This window comes from Coffea arabica, chromosome 7e, assembly GCF_036785885.1.
Source record: "Coffea arabica cultivar ET-39 chromosome 7e, Coffea Arabica ET-39 HiFi, whole genome shotgun sequence".
Taxonomy (NCBI): Eukaryota; Viridiplantae; Streptophyta; class Magnoliopsida; order Gentianales; family Rubiaceae; genus Coffea; species Coffea arabica.
Genome location: NC_092323.1, coordinates 10,916,228 through 10,935,221, shown reverse-complemented (window position 1 = coordinate 10,935,221; position 18,994 = coordinate 10,916,228). Strand labels below are relative to the sequence as shown.

At 39.9% G+C, this 18,994-nt stretch overlaps 2 protein-coding genes across 2 annotated transcripts; one reads left to right on the top strand and one right to left on the bottom strand.

Moving 5' to 3' along the window:
• The first annotated feature begins 1,297 nt into the window (after nt 1–1,297).
• LOC113701658 (trans-cinnamate:CoA ligase, peroxisomal-like) lies at nt 1,298–3,487 on the top strand. Its single transcript, XM_027222413.2, has 2 exons — nt 1,298–1,580; nt 1,708–3,487. The coding sequence occupies exons 1-2, from the start codon at nt 1,383–1,385 to the stop codon at nt 3,280–3,282; spliced, it is 1,773 nt and encodes a 590-aa protein (XP_027078214.1). The 5' UTR covers nt 1,298–1,382; the 3' UTR covers nt 3,283–3,487.
• An 11,479-nt stretch (nt 3,488–14,966) lies between these two features.
• Nucleotides 14,967–18,756, bottom strand: LOC113700343 (ras-related protein RHN1). Its single transcript, XM_027220768.2, has 7 exons — nt 18,465–18,756; nt 18,303–18,380; nt 18,050–18,217; nt 17,208–17,256; nt 16,917–16,990; nt 15,567–15,660; nt 14,967–15,401 (listed from the first exon to the last, which is right to left on the bottom strand). The coding sequence occupies exons 1-7, from the start codon at nt 18,501–18,503 to the stop codon at nt 15,301–15,303; spliced, it is 603 nt and encodes a 200-aa protein (XP_027076569.1). The 5' UTR covers nt 18,504–18,756; the 3' UTR covers nt 14,967–15,300.
• Between the last annotated feature and the right edge of the window lie 238 nt (nt 18,757–18,994).

Genomic DNA, 18,994 nt, shown 5'->3' with positions numbered 1-18,994 from the left:
TATACTCCAACGTGCACCATCTACAGTTTGCAGACTTAGACAAAGGATGTGTTTAGAACAACAACGACGTAACCCCACAATAATTAATTAAACTTGAAGAGTCATTCACAAATTTCTCCAATTTGGTCCACAGAAAATAAAATTCGAAGGAACAGTTGTAAGAGCTTACAATCTTTTTTTTTTTTTTAAAAAAAAATTTGGTTCTAGCTAGGAAGTTCTGGAATTTAAAAGACGAGGAGGGGACAGGAGATTAAAATCCAAAACCTCTTCGACTTGAAGGAATAATTGTAAGAGCTTACTTGAATTAGCTTAATAAAAATAATAGTTTAATTACTTGAATTAGCTTAATAATTGTAATAATAGTTTTCCTTTTTTTTTTTGGAGGGGTTAAAAAAATTTCTTAAATAAAAGGCCAACATCCCTTGTAAGTTTTAGAGTCTCCCATTGAACAAGAAAAAGGGAAAAAAAAAAAAAAAAAAAAAAAGCCAAGATTGACGCCATATCAAGTCTGCTCTGCAATTGGAGTGAAACTACTTCCCCCGTCCTCAATTGGGAGGACCCATCACATTTTTCAGCTCTTCCCTGTCATCCCTCGATCCCCTTCGGAAGAAAGACAACGAAAAATTTTATTGCTAATCTTTTGTTATTACTTACTTGTGAAAGCAAGAATTTGCTGGAATAATTAAATAAAACTCACCCTCTCATACCGTCCTTTACTGTTGAAACTACAATTTTTTTTTTTTTTGACCCTCCTCAAATAGAGTACAATATTGATTAACGGTTGGTAGGTTCGAGTGCCTGGTTTCAGACCTGCAGGGCTCTAACCACTTTGCTTTTGTTTTAGAATTTGCCAAAAGGGCCCACTGTACATAAATCTGTTCCTGTACTTAATCAAGGGGCAAATGGCAGATATGTACGTTTCTAAGTTATAACAACCCACCCTTTGGCTTTAGCAATTCAAGTATTTTCCATAAAGATGTAGTTGCAGATAAATTGCTACATTTAATACCACCATTGCAATAAAGAATCAAGACAAGTGACTTGCTAAGAAGGATTTCTAAGCTATGAGCAAAAGTGGCCCAACACTAATAATAATTATGATAATGTGAATACTGTTCTCTCAGTCATACATATTTTCTAGTCCAGTCAAAAGTAGTTATTCAAACCATAATGCTAATTCAATGCAACTTCCCTGTGTGTCTTGCCCCCTGCACTTGAGCTGCAATTTCTCTTCATCTCTCCCTATATAAATTCCCCCCCAAGTTCCCCGTCTTTTACACTCAACATTGCACCCCTCCCCCTTCCCTCCCTCTCTCGCCACCCCAACTTCCTTCATTCACTAGCAAAAAGGTGTTGTTATACAGAATCAAGAATCCGACAACATGGACAGATTGCCAAAATGCCAAGCAAATTACTCAGCCCTTACTCCTCTTACATTCCTTAAGAGGGCTGCTATGGCTTATGCCAATCGTACTTCCATTATATATGGTCAAGTTCGTTTCACGTGGCATCAAACCTATGACCGGTGTCGCCGCCTCGCTTCCTCCCTCAAATCTCTTAACATTGTCAAAAACAATGTTGTGAGTATTTTCTTCATCGCTTAACATTAATGATCTTACGTTCACATCGTTTTTTTATTAATTATTATTGTTGTTTTTCATGGCTCGGCCTTTCTGGAGTACTAACGTATCGTCCGTCTCCTTGCAGGTATCAGTTTTGGCACCAAATGTTCCAGCAACATATGAAATGCATTTCGCGGTGCCTATGGCCGGGGCTGTGCTGAACACTATCAACACAAGACTTGATGCTAACACCGTTGCAACAATTCTCAAGCATTCTGAAGCTAAGGTTTTCTTTGTTGACTATCAATACGTGCCGCTGGCAAGCGAGGCCCTCCGGCTACTAGTGGCAGAATTTGGCAAGTCTGATTCAAAAGACATGTCAATGCCACTAGTTATTGTCATTGATGATCTTGACTCCCCCACAGGTGTGCGTCTTGGTGAGCTTGAGTACGAGCAATTGATTTACCAAGGAAATCCAGGGTACGTCCCAGAAGAAATCCAAGATGAATGGGATCCAATTGCGCTGAACTATACATCAGGCACCACCTCAGCACCTAAAGGTGTTGTCTACAGTCATAGGGGTGCTTATTTGAGCACCCTTAGCCTGATTTTAGGCTGGGAAATGGGCAGTGCACCTGTATACTTATGGTCGCTCCCCATGTTTCATTGCAACGGTTGGACTTTTACGTGGGGCACCGCGGCCCGAGGCGGGACAAATGTGTGCATTCGAAACACCACAGCCCAAGAAATGTACTCAAATATTGCACTGCACAAGGTGACGCATATGTGCTGCGCACCTATAGTCTTTAACATCCTTCTTGAAGCCAAGCCACATGAACGCCGAAAATTCGCCACCCGGGTTGAGATACTGACCGGTGGAGCCCCACCACCTGCGGCCCTACTCGAGAAAATTGAAGGGCTTGGCTTCCATGTCACACACGCATATGGCCTAACCGAAGCCACCGGTCCAGCACTCGTGTGTGAGTGGCAGGCCAAGTGGAACAGGTTATCGATGAACGAGCAAGCCAAGCTTAAAGCACGCCAGGGTGTAAGCGTACTTACACTGGCGGATGTGGGCGTCAAGGATTTGGCTACTATGCAAAGTGTCCCCCGTGATGGGAAAACCATGGGAGAAATCGTGCTGCGGGGGAGCAGTATCATGAAGGGATACCTCAAGGATGAAGCCGCCACCGCCAAAGCGTTTCATAAGGGTTGGTTTGTAACGGGGGATGTAGGGGTAATCCATCCTGATGGGTACTTGGAAATCAAGGACAGGTCCAAAGATGTGATCATATCCGGTGGGGAGAATATTAGCAGCGTAGAATTGGAGAGCGTACTGTACAAACATCCTTGTGTGGTCGAGGCTTCTGTGGTGGCCATGCCTCATCCAAAATGGGGAGAGAGCCCTTGTGCCTTTGTGACCTTGAAAAAGAACTTGACTGGAGATCATGAAGAAATAAACGAGGCAGATATCATTGCACATTGCAGGAAGAATCTCCCGGCTTTCATGGTGCCTAAGAAGGTGCAATTCATGGAAGACTTGCCCAAGACTGCCACGGGCAAAATTCAAAAATTCCAATTGAGGGCTATGGCCATGACTTTCGTTGTCTCGGACAATGACAACCCATCAAGTCAGAAATCTGAACAAGTCAATTGGGTTCGTGGAGGATACGATGATGAACCTCAGCAACAGCAGGTTTTAGCAATATCTCGTCTTTGAAAATTTAAAAAAAAAAAAAATTGTGGGTCGTATATCATAGTATACTAGACAAGTTGTACTTGTCCAGCTTGTACAAAATACTAAACGAGCAATAAGTTGCAGTACTATGGAATTTAGTCACAGCTGTTTAATTTAATGGCACAGTCAACAAGCTCCAATTTTGGACTATGTTTTTGTAATAAGGAACGTTAGATATTGTTTTTTCTGCTGGTGCAGTATATTAATTTGTTAACGCTACAAAGCATAATTTTTACAAAATACAAGAGTGATAAAAAGATGATTGGAAGATGTGTTCACGGAAAACGTAGTAATTTTTCTTTGGAAAATTGCTGTCCAAACAAGACCTTAATAGCTGGTTAACAAATATGATGAGAGAACTCCAAAGTTGGTTAACTAATATGTTTTTTTTTTTTGAGTCTATTGGTTAACTAATATGTTTAAAAGATGTTTTTTTTTTTGTCCCTTCTTGGGTAAAAAGTTTCATAATTCAAGGACGTCATAATAGCATCTCATTTTAGTTATATCTACATGGGAAAATGACCAAAATGATCTCTCAGATTTCCTAAATATTTTCCCATTTTTCACATTCAAAATGGAGCAAAATGCTCCCTCATATGTATGAAGCTTATTATTTCGGTCCTACATCTCATCTCTAGCCAATTTTCCAATTGACAAGTGCACGGGATACTCACGTGCCAATAATTTTAGGGGCAAATTAAGAACATGAACTAGAGTTTTCTCAGAAAAAATTAGATTATCCTCACATTACATTTTTCCACAAATTTAAACCCTAACCATAATAAAAATTTAACGAAAAAAAAAAGAGCCATCACTGAACCACCATCAGACTAAATCAGACGGAGGCACTACGCACTCATATGAATTTTTTGAAAAAAACACATATTGTGACGATTGATGAAAGGTAAGATTTAAACTCTTGACCTACCATCCTACCAAACCATGAAGTGCCCAAAGGCTGTTGGTTTCCATGTCTCTGGGTAATCGGAAGATTATTCATGACTTGTCTCAGGCTGACCAGTTGATGCTTATGAATTAAGTGACTGTTTCTCCATACTGCCCATGCATTGGTATGGCAAAACTTTGGAAGTTGTCCTCTTGACTTTGTAAAAAAATGCACTACAAGATTTACCTTGTGAAGCTAGCTTTGTATCGATCAAGCAGTTCTGGACACCCCCCCCCCCCCCCCCCCCCCCAAAATTGAAAATAAAATACAACATGAAACTTATAGTAGTAGATTTCTACTTTTCCTACAAAAGTTTGCCATAAATTGTCTCAAGCAATTACGCCCAATAATTGTTAAGGTGCTTTTTATCTATTCAATGAGATTGAGAGAAATGCACCGTTTAAGATATTCTTTGTCAAAGTTCATTAGTCAAACATTTTAGCAAAAACAAGAAATTTGGAAGTGTTGAGGCCTTTTTTTGGATAACACTGAAGCAAATGCATCATTCCAGCTCCATCATCATATTGCGTCATGCGCTGGAAGCTTCCCAGCTAGAGCACTGTCCCATGTAGTTTCCGTTGAATTGATCAAGGATGGTAAACGTCCATCACATTTTCAACGTGTATCATACACGGGTGTGAACTTACTACAATATTCTACTATTATATGAACCAATATCATAAGTCAACCAATTCTCTTGGCAATCTGTGGAGGGAAGGCAAAAACTCGGATAGACCTGATTTACTAGACGTAGTGAATCAAATCTTGCCACATTTTTTTGTGCATTTAATGTTTGATCGGGCGAAATGGTGTGAAAAATTTTGAACCACTCAATCTACTGATAGAGCTAGTAGATCTTTTTTTTTTTTTTACGAAAGTTAGATATATAAATCTAATCCCAAAAGAAACCTCAAAAGCCGGCAACTTTTGAGGTCCTCCCAAGGACTTATAAACCCAACCCCAAACCCCCCCAAGAACTGATGTGGGATGGCAACCCCACAAGGGCAAACCAGTAGGCCCACTGCTACTAAGAAGTGACGACCCCCCACGGAACCCAGTATAACTACCCGATGTGGGATAGAGCTAGTAGATCAAGTCTACCTAAAATTTTGTCTAACCAAAATTGCCTTCGCATTCTTCAATTTGTACAGGTCAAGGTTTTGGCCCTTTTGGGTTGACATTATTGTTTTACAAATTACATCACTATACGTCAATTAAGATAGAATCAGAAAAAGGGAAATGTTATTTACACTCCCTTTTTATTAATCACACTTTCATTATTATTTTAATAATATAATTTTCATTCTTAGACTATGTGACAAAATAAATAGTAGAAGCGTAAATAATAAAAAATGGAGTGTAAATAACATTTTTCCAAAAAAATTTGTAACAAAAGATTGGAACTGTAGTGTGTTTGGATAGTTGATTATTTGGGATAATTTTTTAAAAATTTTAATGTAGATCTGTAAATTGGCTCTTTTTTTTTATGTGATATATGTAAATTGGCTCTCTTTTTTTTTGAAATATAATAAACTATATAATATTAAGGGATCATTTCAGAAACCTTCCTCAATTGAGGTTTTACAATTTAGGGAATGATGATAGTAGTGGTTGTGGTAATAATGGTACTATTTTGAGATGTCAAAATATAAAAGGTTTAAAATAGTAAAGATGAGGATTAAATGTGGGTTTGAGATTTTGTGCATGTTTCATATTTTTTTTATAAGAATTTCATAAGAAGGTAAAATGAACTCCACAATTTTATGAGGGCATTTTAAATTATTCATTCAAAATTTTGACCATTGAATAGTTTCGGTTACCAAAATGGTAAACTCAAGAGAGATATGTGTAATTTTTGAAATTTTAAGAAAATCAGATTGGTGAAGCTGTAAAAAAATTTCAAGGGAGGTTTGTGAAATTATCCCTAATATTAATAAGAAGCAAGATTACAAACGTCTGGTACAAGTGGCTAGCTCATGCGCCACAGAGATCTCTGATCTACTTAATAGTACGTAGTTTTACAAAAGCGACATTTGCAAAGCCGGACGCTAATTAGAGCGTACAACATGAACATGAGCATATCGGAGAGGAGGATGGTCCCGAGTCTATACCGCGGTTTGAGAGGTCAGACAAGGACACGAGATTGATAGATGGCGTTAGTTCGACCATTCATCATCAGTCATCACTCCCACTGCAGGGTCCATTTTGGATTTTACTAATGATTTAGTCCTATATAGCCTCAATAAACAACAAAAACAGTTTGTTACTTCTCCATGTCCTTTTACTTGCTCCATATGCTGAGCCAAATGAAATCATGCATTATTACATGGTTAGATAGACTAGAGAATGTGATCACTTGGAATCAAGTAAATTTGGTGTGGACTAAATGATATGTGGAGTTTGCCATATCCTTCTGCTTGCTCCTGCGCTGGATCAAAATCCAATCGTGGATGCCATGCCATATCCCATCAAAAGAATAATAGAAATCATGATGAGCTTCTTCTAGAGTGCAAAGCTGTGGATACTGAAGGTGAAGAAGGGGCAGCAATATTGTTTTGCTCTGAGATGGAATTAGACGAATGAAATCTCTTGACTGCTCAAGGATCTAAGCGAGAAATTGGGCAGCAAGTAAATAGGAAAAACAAATTTGATTGCAAGGAAATGATTATTGTGTTCTACAAACAAATACACCATTAAGAGGTTATGAGAAATAAGATCAAAAACAGGTTTATGGAATTTTTAGCAACTTCTTACTTTTTTGCATGCGAAAATATTTATTTTGATTATTTGTGCGACCTACGGATCTACCACGCTTCAAATCATTTAAATCCAACTGTGTTCGTCTCTTGTACTTGGATTGCTTTCCACCTTTCCCATGGTGACAAATGCTCGTATCTAATTAGCTAAAACTAGCTAGTTATACATGTAATCAATTTGATTGCGGAAAATCTAAAAACAAATATGGGAATTTTTTGTTGAAGCTGACTAAAATGAATGGCACAAATATTAATTGATGTTGATGATGGAAAGTGACAATGTACCCCATAAATATCATATGTGTCTTCAGGGCAGGGGTAAGCTGACTGACAGTTTGTCTATCCCCACCAATCGAGCCCCTGGACATTACACCTCAGAGCCGGTTTCCTTTTTGCAACTTAAACCACCCCAATTTTGTCTGTTACCACAATGCAATTGAGTCACAAATACACATCAAATACGAGCATAACCACCACAGAACGAGTCGTGGACGATTTCCAGCAAAGTCAGTGATAAATAAAATCTTCTTTGTCATATATATGTTTTTCTTCAAAAAAAGAAAAAAAAAAAACCCCATCAATCCGTCCAATAAGAATCTTTAGCCAATTGTAATGAAATGGGGGTTTATCCAAGGACACAGAAGCAGGAACTAGGTAGCAGAAGCAATGGAGGCGTGAAGGTCAGCAGAGGAAGACGTGATCACTGGGCCTGAAGGTCATCAAACAGAAATTCAAAACGCGCGGCAACTAGCAGATGCTTTGGACACGTGTCTTACTCTTATTAGTCTAGCTAGTATTCTGTTAGGGTCTGTTAACAATAAAAGCAGGCTTGTCTGCTCTATTCTGGTAGCTTTTAGGAATTATTCTCTCAGATTCGTCTGAATTAACTTGAGGATCAATCCTCATTTTTCCCTCTCAAACTTTCCTTCAATCTTTCCCCTTCTTAGCTAAATCCATTATTTCTGTTCTTGTAATTTGTTTCCAGATCCAATTAATGAAAGTTGGAGTTCAATTCGTTCACTTTTATTGATTCATTGATAATTGATTTCTTAGTTTGAGCTTGTTCCCTTCTGATTCCTGCAAAGCCCTGGCTTTTCTGGTTTCTGTACCATAACAGTGGTATCAGAGCTAGCTACGAGCCATTGGGAAATGGCTAAAAATCAGGATGAGTTGAGGAAGGAAGTGATAGAATTGGGAAGTGTAGTAAGAACTTTTGCTAACAGGAGTGATGGAATAGAACAGGCTGTAAGGATTATGGAGCACAGGCAGGAGGGCACTGAGAAGGCTCTCAAAAGTTTGGATCAGAAGTATGAAGGCATGATGAACATGATGGCGCAAGTATTAGCAAAACTAAATGACAAAGAGAAGGATCTGGCAGGCGGCAGCTCAGTGCCAGAACCAGGACACCAGGAAGGTAGCAGAAGGAGAGAGGGGCAGAAAGGGGTCCAGGATAGATCTGAAATCAGAGAGAACCGAATACTCTCCAGGTTACCTAAGGTAGATCTGCCAGCATTCAATAGGGAGAACCCAAGGGAGTGGATTAGGAAGGCCAACAAATACTTTAAGATCAATGGAGTGGATGAGGAGATGAAATCTGAGGTTGCAGAGCTCTACCTCAGAGATAAAGCAGATATATGGTTCCATGGAGTGTTTGGTGGCAGAGATGCTGTTCCATGGGAGGAGTTCTGCAATGCACTATGCGAAAGATTTGGTGATGGCTCTCCTGAGGAAGCTATAGAGGAATTCAATAAACTGATGCAAACAGGATCAATAGCTGACTACCTGGAGCAATTTGAAATGCTCAAAGCCTTGGTAATGCCTTCTCTTCCCCATTTACAAGATTGCTATTATAAAACCTGTTTCCTTAGTGGATTGAAAGAAGAGATAGTAACTATGGTAAAAATGGCCAAACCTAAGTCACTAGCAGATGCCATAGAGGCTGCCAAACTGCAGGAAAGGAACCTGAGAGCCTTACAAAAAATCCATAAGACCACCTCTTACAGCCCCAACTACCAGAAGCCTTTACTCAAACCCACAAACTATACAAAACCTCCAGACAAACCTCCCAACTATCCTAAAGCTCCTGACAAATCATTTCCTAAAATACACAACAACTATACCAATCCTCAGAACCAGTTCAAAAGACTCACCCCAGCAGAACTCAACCTTAGGAGGGAGAAGGGGCTATGCTTCAAATGTGCTGAACCTTATACCATAGGACATGTGTGTAGGCAGTCTCATTTAAACTTGTTGGTAATGGAAGAAGAGGAGAGGGGGACCACTGAAATAGAGGGGGAAAAACAGGACGAATCTGATGTGTTCTGTGATTGCATTAGAGGGGAATTAGAAAACGAACACATGGAAGTGTCCATCCATGCCTTGGCAGGGGGGAGTGAACATAGGACCATCAGGATCAAAGGGATAATTAAGGGAAAAACCATTGTTGCATTGGTAGACAGTGGCAGTACACACTGTTTTATTGATGAACAGATGGCCAAAAACTTGAAGTTGGGAACAGGATGGGGAACTCTTTCAGTAAGGGTGGCGAATGGAGAAAAACTACAGTCTAGAAACATTACAAAGCCAGTAACATGGAAAATGCAGGGGTATGAGTTCCAACATCAGTTCAACACACTAAGGTTAGGGGGGTGTGACATGATCCTAGGAGTTGACTGGTTGGCAAGGTACAACCCCATGGAATTTGATTTCAGAAGTTTGAGTATGAAGTTCAGGAAGGAAAGGCAACAGATAGAGCTGAAAGGGGAGGACAGTACAGTACAGTTAAAACTGATAAGAGGAAGTAGGCTGTACAAGTGGACTAGGAAGCAGTCACATGGAATCTTGGCACAGGTAAGTACAGTGGTGGATGAGAAACCAGTCCAGGAGCCAATCCCACCAGAAGTGGAGAAGCTGTTGCAGGAATTTAGGGATGTATTCCAAGAACCACAGGGATTAACTCCTGAGAGGAGTCAGGATCATCATATCACTCTTAAGGAAGGGGCAAAACCATTCCAAATAAGGCCCTACAGGTGCCCCTACATCCAAAAAACTGAGATTGAGAAACTAGTGCAGGAAATGCTCCAAACTGGGATCATTCAGCTGAGCAGCAGCCCCTTTGCTTCTCCTGTACTTCTGGTCAAGAAGAAGGATGGCTCATGGAGGTTTTGTGTGGATTATAGGCAGCTCAATGATCTAACAGTCAAGAACAAGTTCCCTATGCCCCTTATTGATGAGTTATTGGATGAACTACATGGATCCAAATACTTCACCAAAATTGATCTCAGAGCTGGATACTTCCAGATAAGGGTAAGAGAGGAAGACATACACAAGACAGCTTTCAGGACACACCAGGGGCTATACGAATTCAAGGTCATGCCATTTGGGCTGACCAATGCCCCTGCAACCTTTCAAGGTTTGATGAACCAGGTTTTCCAGAAGCAACTCAGGAAGTATGTTTTAATATTTTTTGATAATATTCTGATTTACAGTCCTACTCTGAAGGAGCATGAGCAGCATGTCACTGAAGTCCTGGAGATTCTGAGACAACACCAGCTCTATGCAAAAGAGAGTAAGTGCTCTTTTGCTCAACAACAGGTGGAGTACTTAGGCCACATCATTTCAGCAGAAGGAGTAAGGGCTGACCCCCAGAAGATTGACAGCATGATGCAGTGGCAAAAACCAGTGAACACCAAACAGCTGAAGGGATTTCTTGGACTGACAGGATACTACAGGAAATTTGTCAAAGGGTATGGAGCTATTGCAAAGCCCTTAACTACTCTCCTCAAGAAGGATGGCTTTAACTGGGGGGAGGAAGCTGAGGATGCTTTTCAGAAGCTGAAATTAGCTATGTGCAACACCCCTGTGCTAGCCCTCCCAGACTTCTCCCAACCTTTTGTGGTCGAAACAGATGCTTGTTATGGAGGAATAGGGGCAGTTTTGATGCAGAACAGGAGACCCATAGCTTACCTCAGTCAGAGCTTGGGACAGAAGAACTTGGGATTATCAATTTATGAAAAGGAGTTGCTTGCCTTGGTCACAGCAGTCACTAAGTGGAGACACTACTTAGAAGGACATCATTTCATCATCAACACTGACCATCAAAGCTTGAAATACCTGCTGGAACAGAGGATCACAATCCCTCTCCAACAAAAGTGGCTGACTAAACTGATGGGGTTAAGCTATGAGATCTGCTACAAAAAGGGGAAGGAGAATGTAGTAGCAGATGCACTTTCCAGGAGAGGAAGGGATGAAGCTGAATGTGCTGTGACCTCCACAGTCACTCCAGAATGGATGAAGAAGGTAGTAGGAAGCTATATGGGAGATGACTGGGCACAGGATATCATCAGGGGTCTTCTCACCTGTCCAGGACTGAGCTCAGATTACAACTATCAAAGTGGAATTCTGAGGTATAAGGGGAGAATTGTAGTAGGTCAGGGGGGAGACATAAGGAAGAAACTCATCTCTACCCTTCATGACTCTCAGCTAGGAGGACATTCAGGCATACAGGCCAGTTGGATGAGGGCTAAGCAGCTGTTTTACTGGCCAGGTATGTTCAAAGAAATCCAAACAACAATACTGCAATGTGATACTTGCAGGAGGTGCAAAGATGAACGCGTGGCCTATCCAGGCCTTCTCCAACCTCTTCCTATCCCACAACACTCCTGGAGTCACATCACCATGGATTTCATTGAGGGGTTACCCAAATCAGAAGGGAAAGATACCATCATGGTTGTGGTGGACAGGTTTACTAAGTATGCACATTTCCTGAACCTAACTCACCCTTTTGATGCCCCTAAGGTAGCTAGGCTCTTCCTAGATCATATCAGTAAGTTGCATGGCTTGCCCCAGAGCATAGTCTCAGACAGGGACAAAATCTTCATCAGTCAGTTCTGGACTGAATTATTCACACTACAGGGGGTAAGGCTGGATATGAGCATAGCCTACCATCCTCAAACCGATGGCCAAACAGAGAGGGTCAACCAAGTGTTGGAAATGTATCTCAGGTGTATGTCTCACTTGGAACCCAAGAGATGGAGCACGTGGCTGTCATTGGCAGAATGGTGGTATAACACTACTCACCACACTACTATCCAGATGACCCCTTTTGAAGCCTTGTATGGATCTAAACCCCCTCAGTTAGCTCTTGGCCCCTATGAGCAAGCTAAGGTGGCAACAGTGGGGGATTACTTAAGGGACAGGAAACAAATGGATGATCTGCTACAGAAAAATCTGAAGGCTGCTCAGGAGAGGATGAAAAAGTATGCTGATGAACACAGGAGTGAGAGAGAGTTCCAAATAGGTGATTGGGTCTATTTGAGGCTACAACCTTATAGACAATCATCAGTGGTGGTGAGAAGCAATACCAAGCTGTCTGCTAAGTACTTTGGTCCCTACCTCATAGAAGGCAAGATTGGTAAGGTGGCTTACAGGCTTAAATTGCCTACTGCATCTAGGATCCATCCTGTGTTCCATGTTTCCCTGTTGAAGAAGAAGCTGGGGAACAAAGCCACACCTATCTTGCAGCTCCCAGATACTGATGAAAAGGGATTACTCAGGGTCGAACCAGTAATGTTGCTGGGAAGAAGAATGATCAAAAGAGGAAATGCTGCTGTCTCCCAGTGGCTAATACAATGGTGGGGAACTGAACCTACAGATGCTACTTAGGAAGATGCTTTGTTGATCAGGGAGAAGTTTCCTCAGTTTCAACCTTGAGGACAAGGTTTTTTATGGGGGGGAGGTATTGTAATGAAATGGGGGTTTATCCAAGGACACAGAAGCAGGAACTAGGTAGCAGAAGCAATGGAGGCGTGAAGGTCAGCAGAGGAAGACGTGATCACTGGGCCTGAAGGTCATCAAAGGCGTGATCAGAGAATCACGCCTTTCCTGGGATTCAACTACTCCAACAGAAATTCAAAACGCGCGGCAACTAGCAGATGCTTTGGACACGTGTCTTACTCTTATTAGTCTAGCTAGTATTCTGTTAGGGTCTGTTAACAATAAAAGCAGGCTTGTCTGCTCTATTCTGGTAGCTTTTAGGAATTATTCTCTCAGATTCGTCTGAATTAACTTGAGGATCAATCCTCATTTTTCCCTCTCAAACTTTCCTTCAATCTTTCCCCTTCTTAGCTAAATCCATTATTTCTGTTCTTGTAATTTGTTTCCAGATCCAATTAATGAAAGTTGGAGTTCAATTCGTTCACTTTTATTGATTCATTGATAATTGATTTCTTAGTTTGAGCTTGTTCCCTTCTGATTCCTGCAAAGCCCTGGCTTCTCTGGTTTCTGTACCATAACACCAATTTTGTCCCTTTTTTTTTTGGAGGGGACAAAGAGTTGGTTGCCATCAATCGACAATCAAGCAAGGATTTGTTAGCTACAGTCCAAATAATTGAGGGTTGCAGTGGGCTAGATGGACGGGTAAGCAATTCTCGAGTCATCAGGACGACCTTGTTGATATGGAAGATCAGGCCTAGATGGGTTGTTAGAACTTAGAAGTAGTAGTTAAATTATTAACTTGGTTGATAGAAGATCAAAAAATTGTTGATCTCAGAAATATTTGCAGGTAGCACCATTCACCATTCACCATTCAATTAAATTAGTGCTATCTACTGTCGAAAGAGAGGCACCAGTGTTGCAATCTGCAAAAGCGACTGATCGAATCAAAACCTTGTAGCAGTCCATAAATCACATCTTTAAAGTTAACAAATTGAGTTTTTGTGGTAAAAATTTTTGCCTTAAAAAAAAAGAAAAAAAAAAGGAAGGGATGTGGATCTTGCTTTACATATGTAAACTTTCGCTTAGTGGGCAACCTTCAAAAATCTGTGCCTCCCAACTGTTATCGAGAATAAAGCTCAGGGGCCCGACGATGATATCTGAAACAAACAGGCGGCATGCTGGATGTCAACAAGAACTAACAAAAGATATTTATCCTGCAATTGCCGAATACAGTTCAATCAGAGTGTGTGGAGAATGATGTGCAACACGACTTTTAGTACCGTACGAGGGCCTTGAGTGGGCAAACATACTGCAAAGATTTCTGGCTAGAAATTGGTGGTACAAAGCTCAAGAGGCCCCCCCAAAGTCCCATTATGTTACTGTTTGGTTCAGAGGCTGGATATTTGTTGTATGGACCTAAAACGGAGTGACGGGTGCGTTCGCCCATCTAGCAAAAGAAACCATCATGTACGAAATCAAATTACAATCATTCGATCTTGGTCCAATGCCTAGGAGGGCTCCTTTAAAACTCTCTCGTGCATTAGGTTGGGGATTTAAATCCCGCTGCCTAGTGCATTACAAAAGAAGCTTATTGCTTTGTGCCTCTCTAGGTCAAATAGTTGCTGTTGTAGACCCAAAAAAAAAATAGAAGGGAAATTCAAATCCGGTCTCTTCAAGGACCTCCAATAAAATTGGAGCCAGGAGAAACTTGGATCCAAAATAGATGCTTTTGCAGAGTGGCACCGGCACAGGTTACTCATTTACAAGTTAGACAAAATATTCACCCATGTCCTTGATCCTTTTGATCACATAACCTCCAATAGTTCTCGAAATTTTCTACCGGAGATTGAAAAATCAGAATTCCTGCTACAAACTGGTAAATCCAGTAAAAATGAAATCTATCACTACAGCAATCATGCAGTGAAATAATTTCAGGCAGCAGCAGCAGTACTGATTTTAGGACAAAGGTGCCCCTTCATGATTTTCTTGCCAGTAATCAGTGCAGCACCCCACCCGTTAAGTTACACCCCATGAGTAATATACATCTGAGGTTCGATAAGCTATAATGAATGAAGAGGCGTGATTACCAAACCATGGAGAATACGGCCCTCAAGCAGCCACAAATAATCAGATACAGATGCAAACTCGAACAAATTAAAGAAAGTACAAGAACGCCATAGCATATTTATTTGTCCCAATCTAGTTGATTTCTCGCAAATTTCAACAAGAGTGATCCACGTAAAAGAAAATGTTAAAACTGCAGGCTGGAATATTACTTCAACAGATAAAGGGTGACAAAGTTAATCATCCAACAAAAACCGAAAATCAAAAAGATTGATCCAGGGGAACTTTCTACTCAATCACAATGCTTCCTTTAGAAAGGCCTTCGAATTTTTGCTCTAAATCAATGATATCTTTTACATGCTCCACAGAAACTACTCCCCCTCAATTGGAATGAGGAATGCACTCAATTGTGTTACATGAAGGATAAGGTAATGGTATCATATAACTTCCTTACAAATATACATAAACAAGGTTAAGAAACAAATACATCTGAGGTCAAAGGAACATATCACAACACTCTTAAGCACAGCATGTTGCAGCTCGGGACCCTTCTCCTTGTCTGTCAACAAGAACCATCCCTGCAGGGGTTTGAGCAGGTTGAGCTCTTGGTAACCTCCTTGCTGCACAGACCAACAACAAATCCACTTAAATGTAAGTTGCCTTATAATTTCCTCATAATTAAAACAAGTAAAGAAAAATCAAGAATGCCAATAGAAAACTAAATCCAACTCCAGAGAAAGAAACAAATTAGACAATTAAAAAAAAAAAAGAACGAAGGAACAAACCTATCTCGTAGAAAATATCATTAACATTGATAGCAGTTTTAGCAGAGGTTTCCATGAAAAAAAGACCATTTTCCTCTGCATATACGCGTGCTTCCTGTAAAATGATCCGCAAGGGAGAGGTAAACATACTACATTAAAAAAAATAGACTTAAAAGCCAGAAGAGAACCAGACATTATAACAATATAGATTATTATTGGATATTGGAATTAATCAGACATATAGTGAAACAAAGGACATTCACCTAGATAAAATGTGAATGGGATGAGAGTATATCTCAATCCAGCCCCAGAAAGGACTAAAAGCAATAGGTCAAGCCTAAAAAAAAGGATGCATCCAAAACCTAAATTTAATAACCAATCAACATAGAGAAGATCGCATATACGGATCTTGTACATTTATGTAAAATGATATAATTGTTTCAAACTGCCACATGTGATGCTGTCACAGCCTCCAACAAGTTCAAGGTTGCAAGCAGTAACGGTCCACATAAAACGTGGACAAAGATAACTAAGCAAAGACCAGATATGCTTGAATCATTCAGAGAAGTATATGAATCCTATAAAAGAAAAAAAAAGGTACAACTAATGTTTCTCAGCATTATGTCTCCATGGTGACCTTACAGTCCTCGTCTTCACTACAGATTTTGCACTTCACCAATTGTAGATTGGGGGAGCAAATCAAAAAGGGTTCCTGATGTATTTATAGGATTGTATCGACTCCCATCCTCTTCTTTTGAACAAGGAGATCAAAAGCCTAAACATGCATCCAATTAACAACCCAACAAACTTCTTCTCATCTATCTAACATAGCAATGACGTGGTTCTTTTTCCCGAAGATGTTAATGGATATGTCATTGGCAATGTATCTAATAATGTGGGTAATTTCCTGGTCCATAGCACAGTGATGACGTGGTTCTTTTTCCCTAAGATTTTAATGGATATGTCATGGGCAGTGTATCTAATAATGTGGGTAACTTCCTGGTCCATAGCATTCAGTTAAAGAATCAGCTTCATATTTCCCCTCCAAAATCGTTCAATGTTGTTTGATTGTGTTATCTTCCACACTTCAATTTGTAAATTCACAGATGATAGGTTCTCTATTTCTGAAGGATCATGAGCAACATGTAGGACGAAATATCACTATTTTGTCTACTCTATGCTTGCAGTGCGAAGTAAATATCATTAAGAAAATAGCGGAACTATGATAGTGGATGCATGAATGTAGTGACCAACTAGATATTAACTTGAAAAAATAGTCACAGAAAAGAAATCAGTAAAGAAGGCACGACCAACCACAATCTATGAAAAGATAGTACTTCTTATTTTTTGGCAAGACAAGATTGTACTTACTTCTGCAGTCACATTCCTCTTATCTTCCATATCAGCTTTATTTCCGGCAAGCGCCATAACGAGGTTCGGATTACCTGCAAAACAACAACAAAATCAAGATGATCAAGTCACTGCAAACTAGAACTTTCAAAGGCCTATCCTTATACAAGGAAGATATTATTCCGTTGGATGAAAATAACTTGACTGATTAAATTCATCTTCTTTTTATCGACCTCTCCTGTAATCAAAGCATATATCTGTTCTTTTCTTAAATGTTCTAGTTAAGGAGTAAAGAGGGTTAATGTTGGGCACCTTGCTTCTGAAGTTCTTGCACCCACTTCTTAGCCCGTGCAAATGAATCCTGTCAAGCCAAGAGCTCCAAAAAAGTCACATAAAGGTAACCACAGTCAAACCATGTGGTAGTCACATACATTCACCTAAAAAAACCCACCAGGAAAAGCCGGTAATCATAATTCATTTGATTGCAACTCTAAACTCATATGACAATAGCTATCAAAGATGAATTAGTGCTTTCACAACCAAAAAGGAGTACACTAAACAGCTTGCTGGCAAAATGTCTACAATGCTCGCGACGATCTCTATGCACAAAATTCAAACAAGTTCAGGATGCTCAACTTAAAAAATAAAGGAGATTATCAACTACAGCCAGTATTGTGAGTTCAAAATTAGCATCTCCTCAGTGAGCTGCTTCAAGTGAGCTCAATTCTTGAAGCTCCTTTATCGCTGAAGCTGTGTTTGATTTTTCATCAGAATTGAAACTGGCAAATTATCCCATGAAAATGTAGCTTGCATGAATATTATACGATTTCATTTCTAATAGAGAACCAAACACAGCCTCAATTTAATCGTATATTAAGCATTTATACCAAGTTTCTTGTCATAAAAGTCCGATAAAATACCAACATTCCAACGGAAACGTACATGGAATCTTATAAAAACATGGTTTCATTACAACATCATACAACTCAAATTCCGATTCCAGTTATGATAGAAAACCAAATACAGCCTCAATTAAATCAAATGCTCGAGATTCAAGAACCAAATACAGAATTACTATCTTTGTATACAGCCTAAATGCATGCATGGCTAATCACGCACGCACCGGAAAGAAAAAAATAAAAGGTATACAGTACCGTGTTAGTAATGTCATAGACAATAATAGCAGCAGCAGCGCCCCTGTAGTACATGGGGGCCAAGCTGTGGTAGCGCTCTTGGCCAGCAGTGTCCCAGATCTCGAACTTCACCGTCGAATTGTTCACCGACACCGTTTGCGAGAAAAACGCCGCTCCGATCGTCGATTCCTATATAATTAATTCTCCAATCATCTAATCCTCCATCATCTGGCTTAATTAGGTTAAGAAAGTATAAAATACGACTACCACTTACTTGAAATTCGAGGAATTGGCCCTTTACAAAGCGTAAGACTAGGCTCGATTTACCAGCTCCCATATCCCCTAACAAAACCTGCCAAAAATTTTCAAACAAATAGTGAGAAGAAAGAAATCGGTTATAAACTATGGAAATGGAATATTTGGGTATTAGGCTTACGAGTTTGGCATTGAGATTATTGTGAGCGGTGGTTGCCATGGCGGAGAAGATGGACGTTTTGGAGGTGGCGCGGTAAGCTAAAAGGTCTCGTAGAAATGGAATTTTGATTAGGCAAGCTTGTGAAGCTTGAAGGAAGACGACGATAAGAACAGAAAAGAGGGAGGGTAGAGTTTCGAATCTTTTTGGGCTTAAATAATCTATGACTTTTTAATCGAAAAGCTGCTCGGGTGAGAGGGCTAATGAGTTGAGTGAGAGTTGTGGGGACATTAGTTAGACCGAACAATTTTGATTTGTGTTCTTCCCCACCGACCATGACTATTGAAGGCAAAATGGCAGCAGAAAAGGGCAAAAAAAAAAAAAGTAAAAAAAAAAGTAGTTGTGCCATGGGTTTTTTTTTTTTAAGAAATAATTTTGTATCGCAAAATTCTATTTCAAAAACACTGTGAATTTTTGGTCACGGATGCAAATTTTTTGTTGGAAGTTTAAAATGAGGAATATTTAGTTATTTACCCCTTATCTTTTGGGATTAA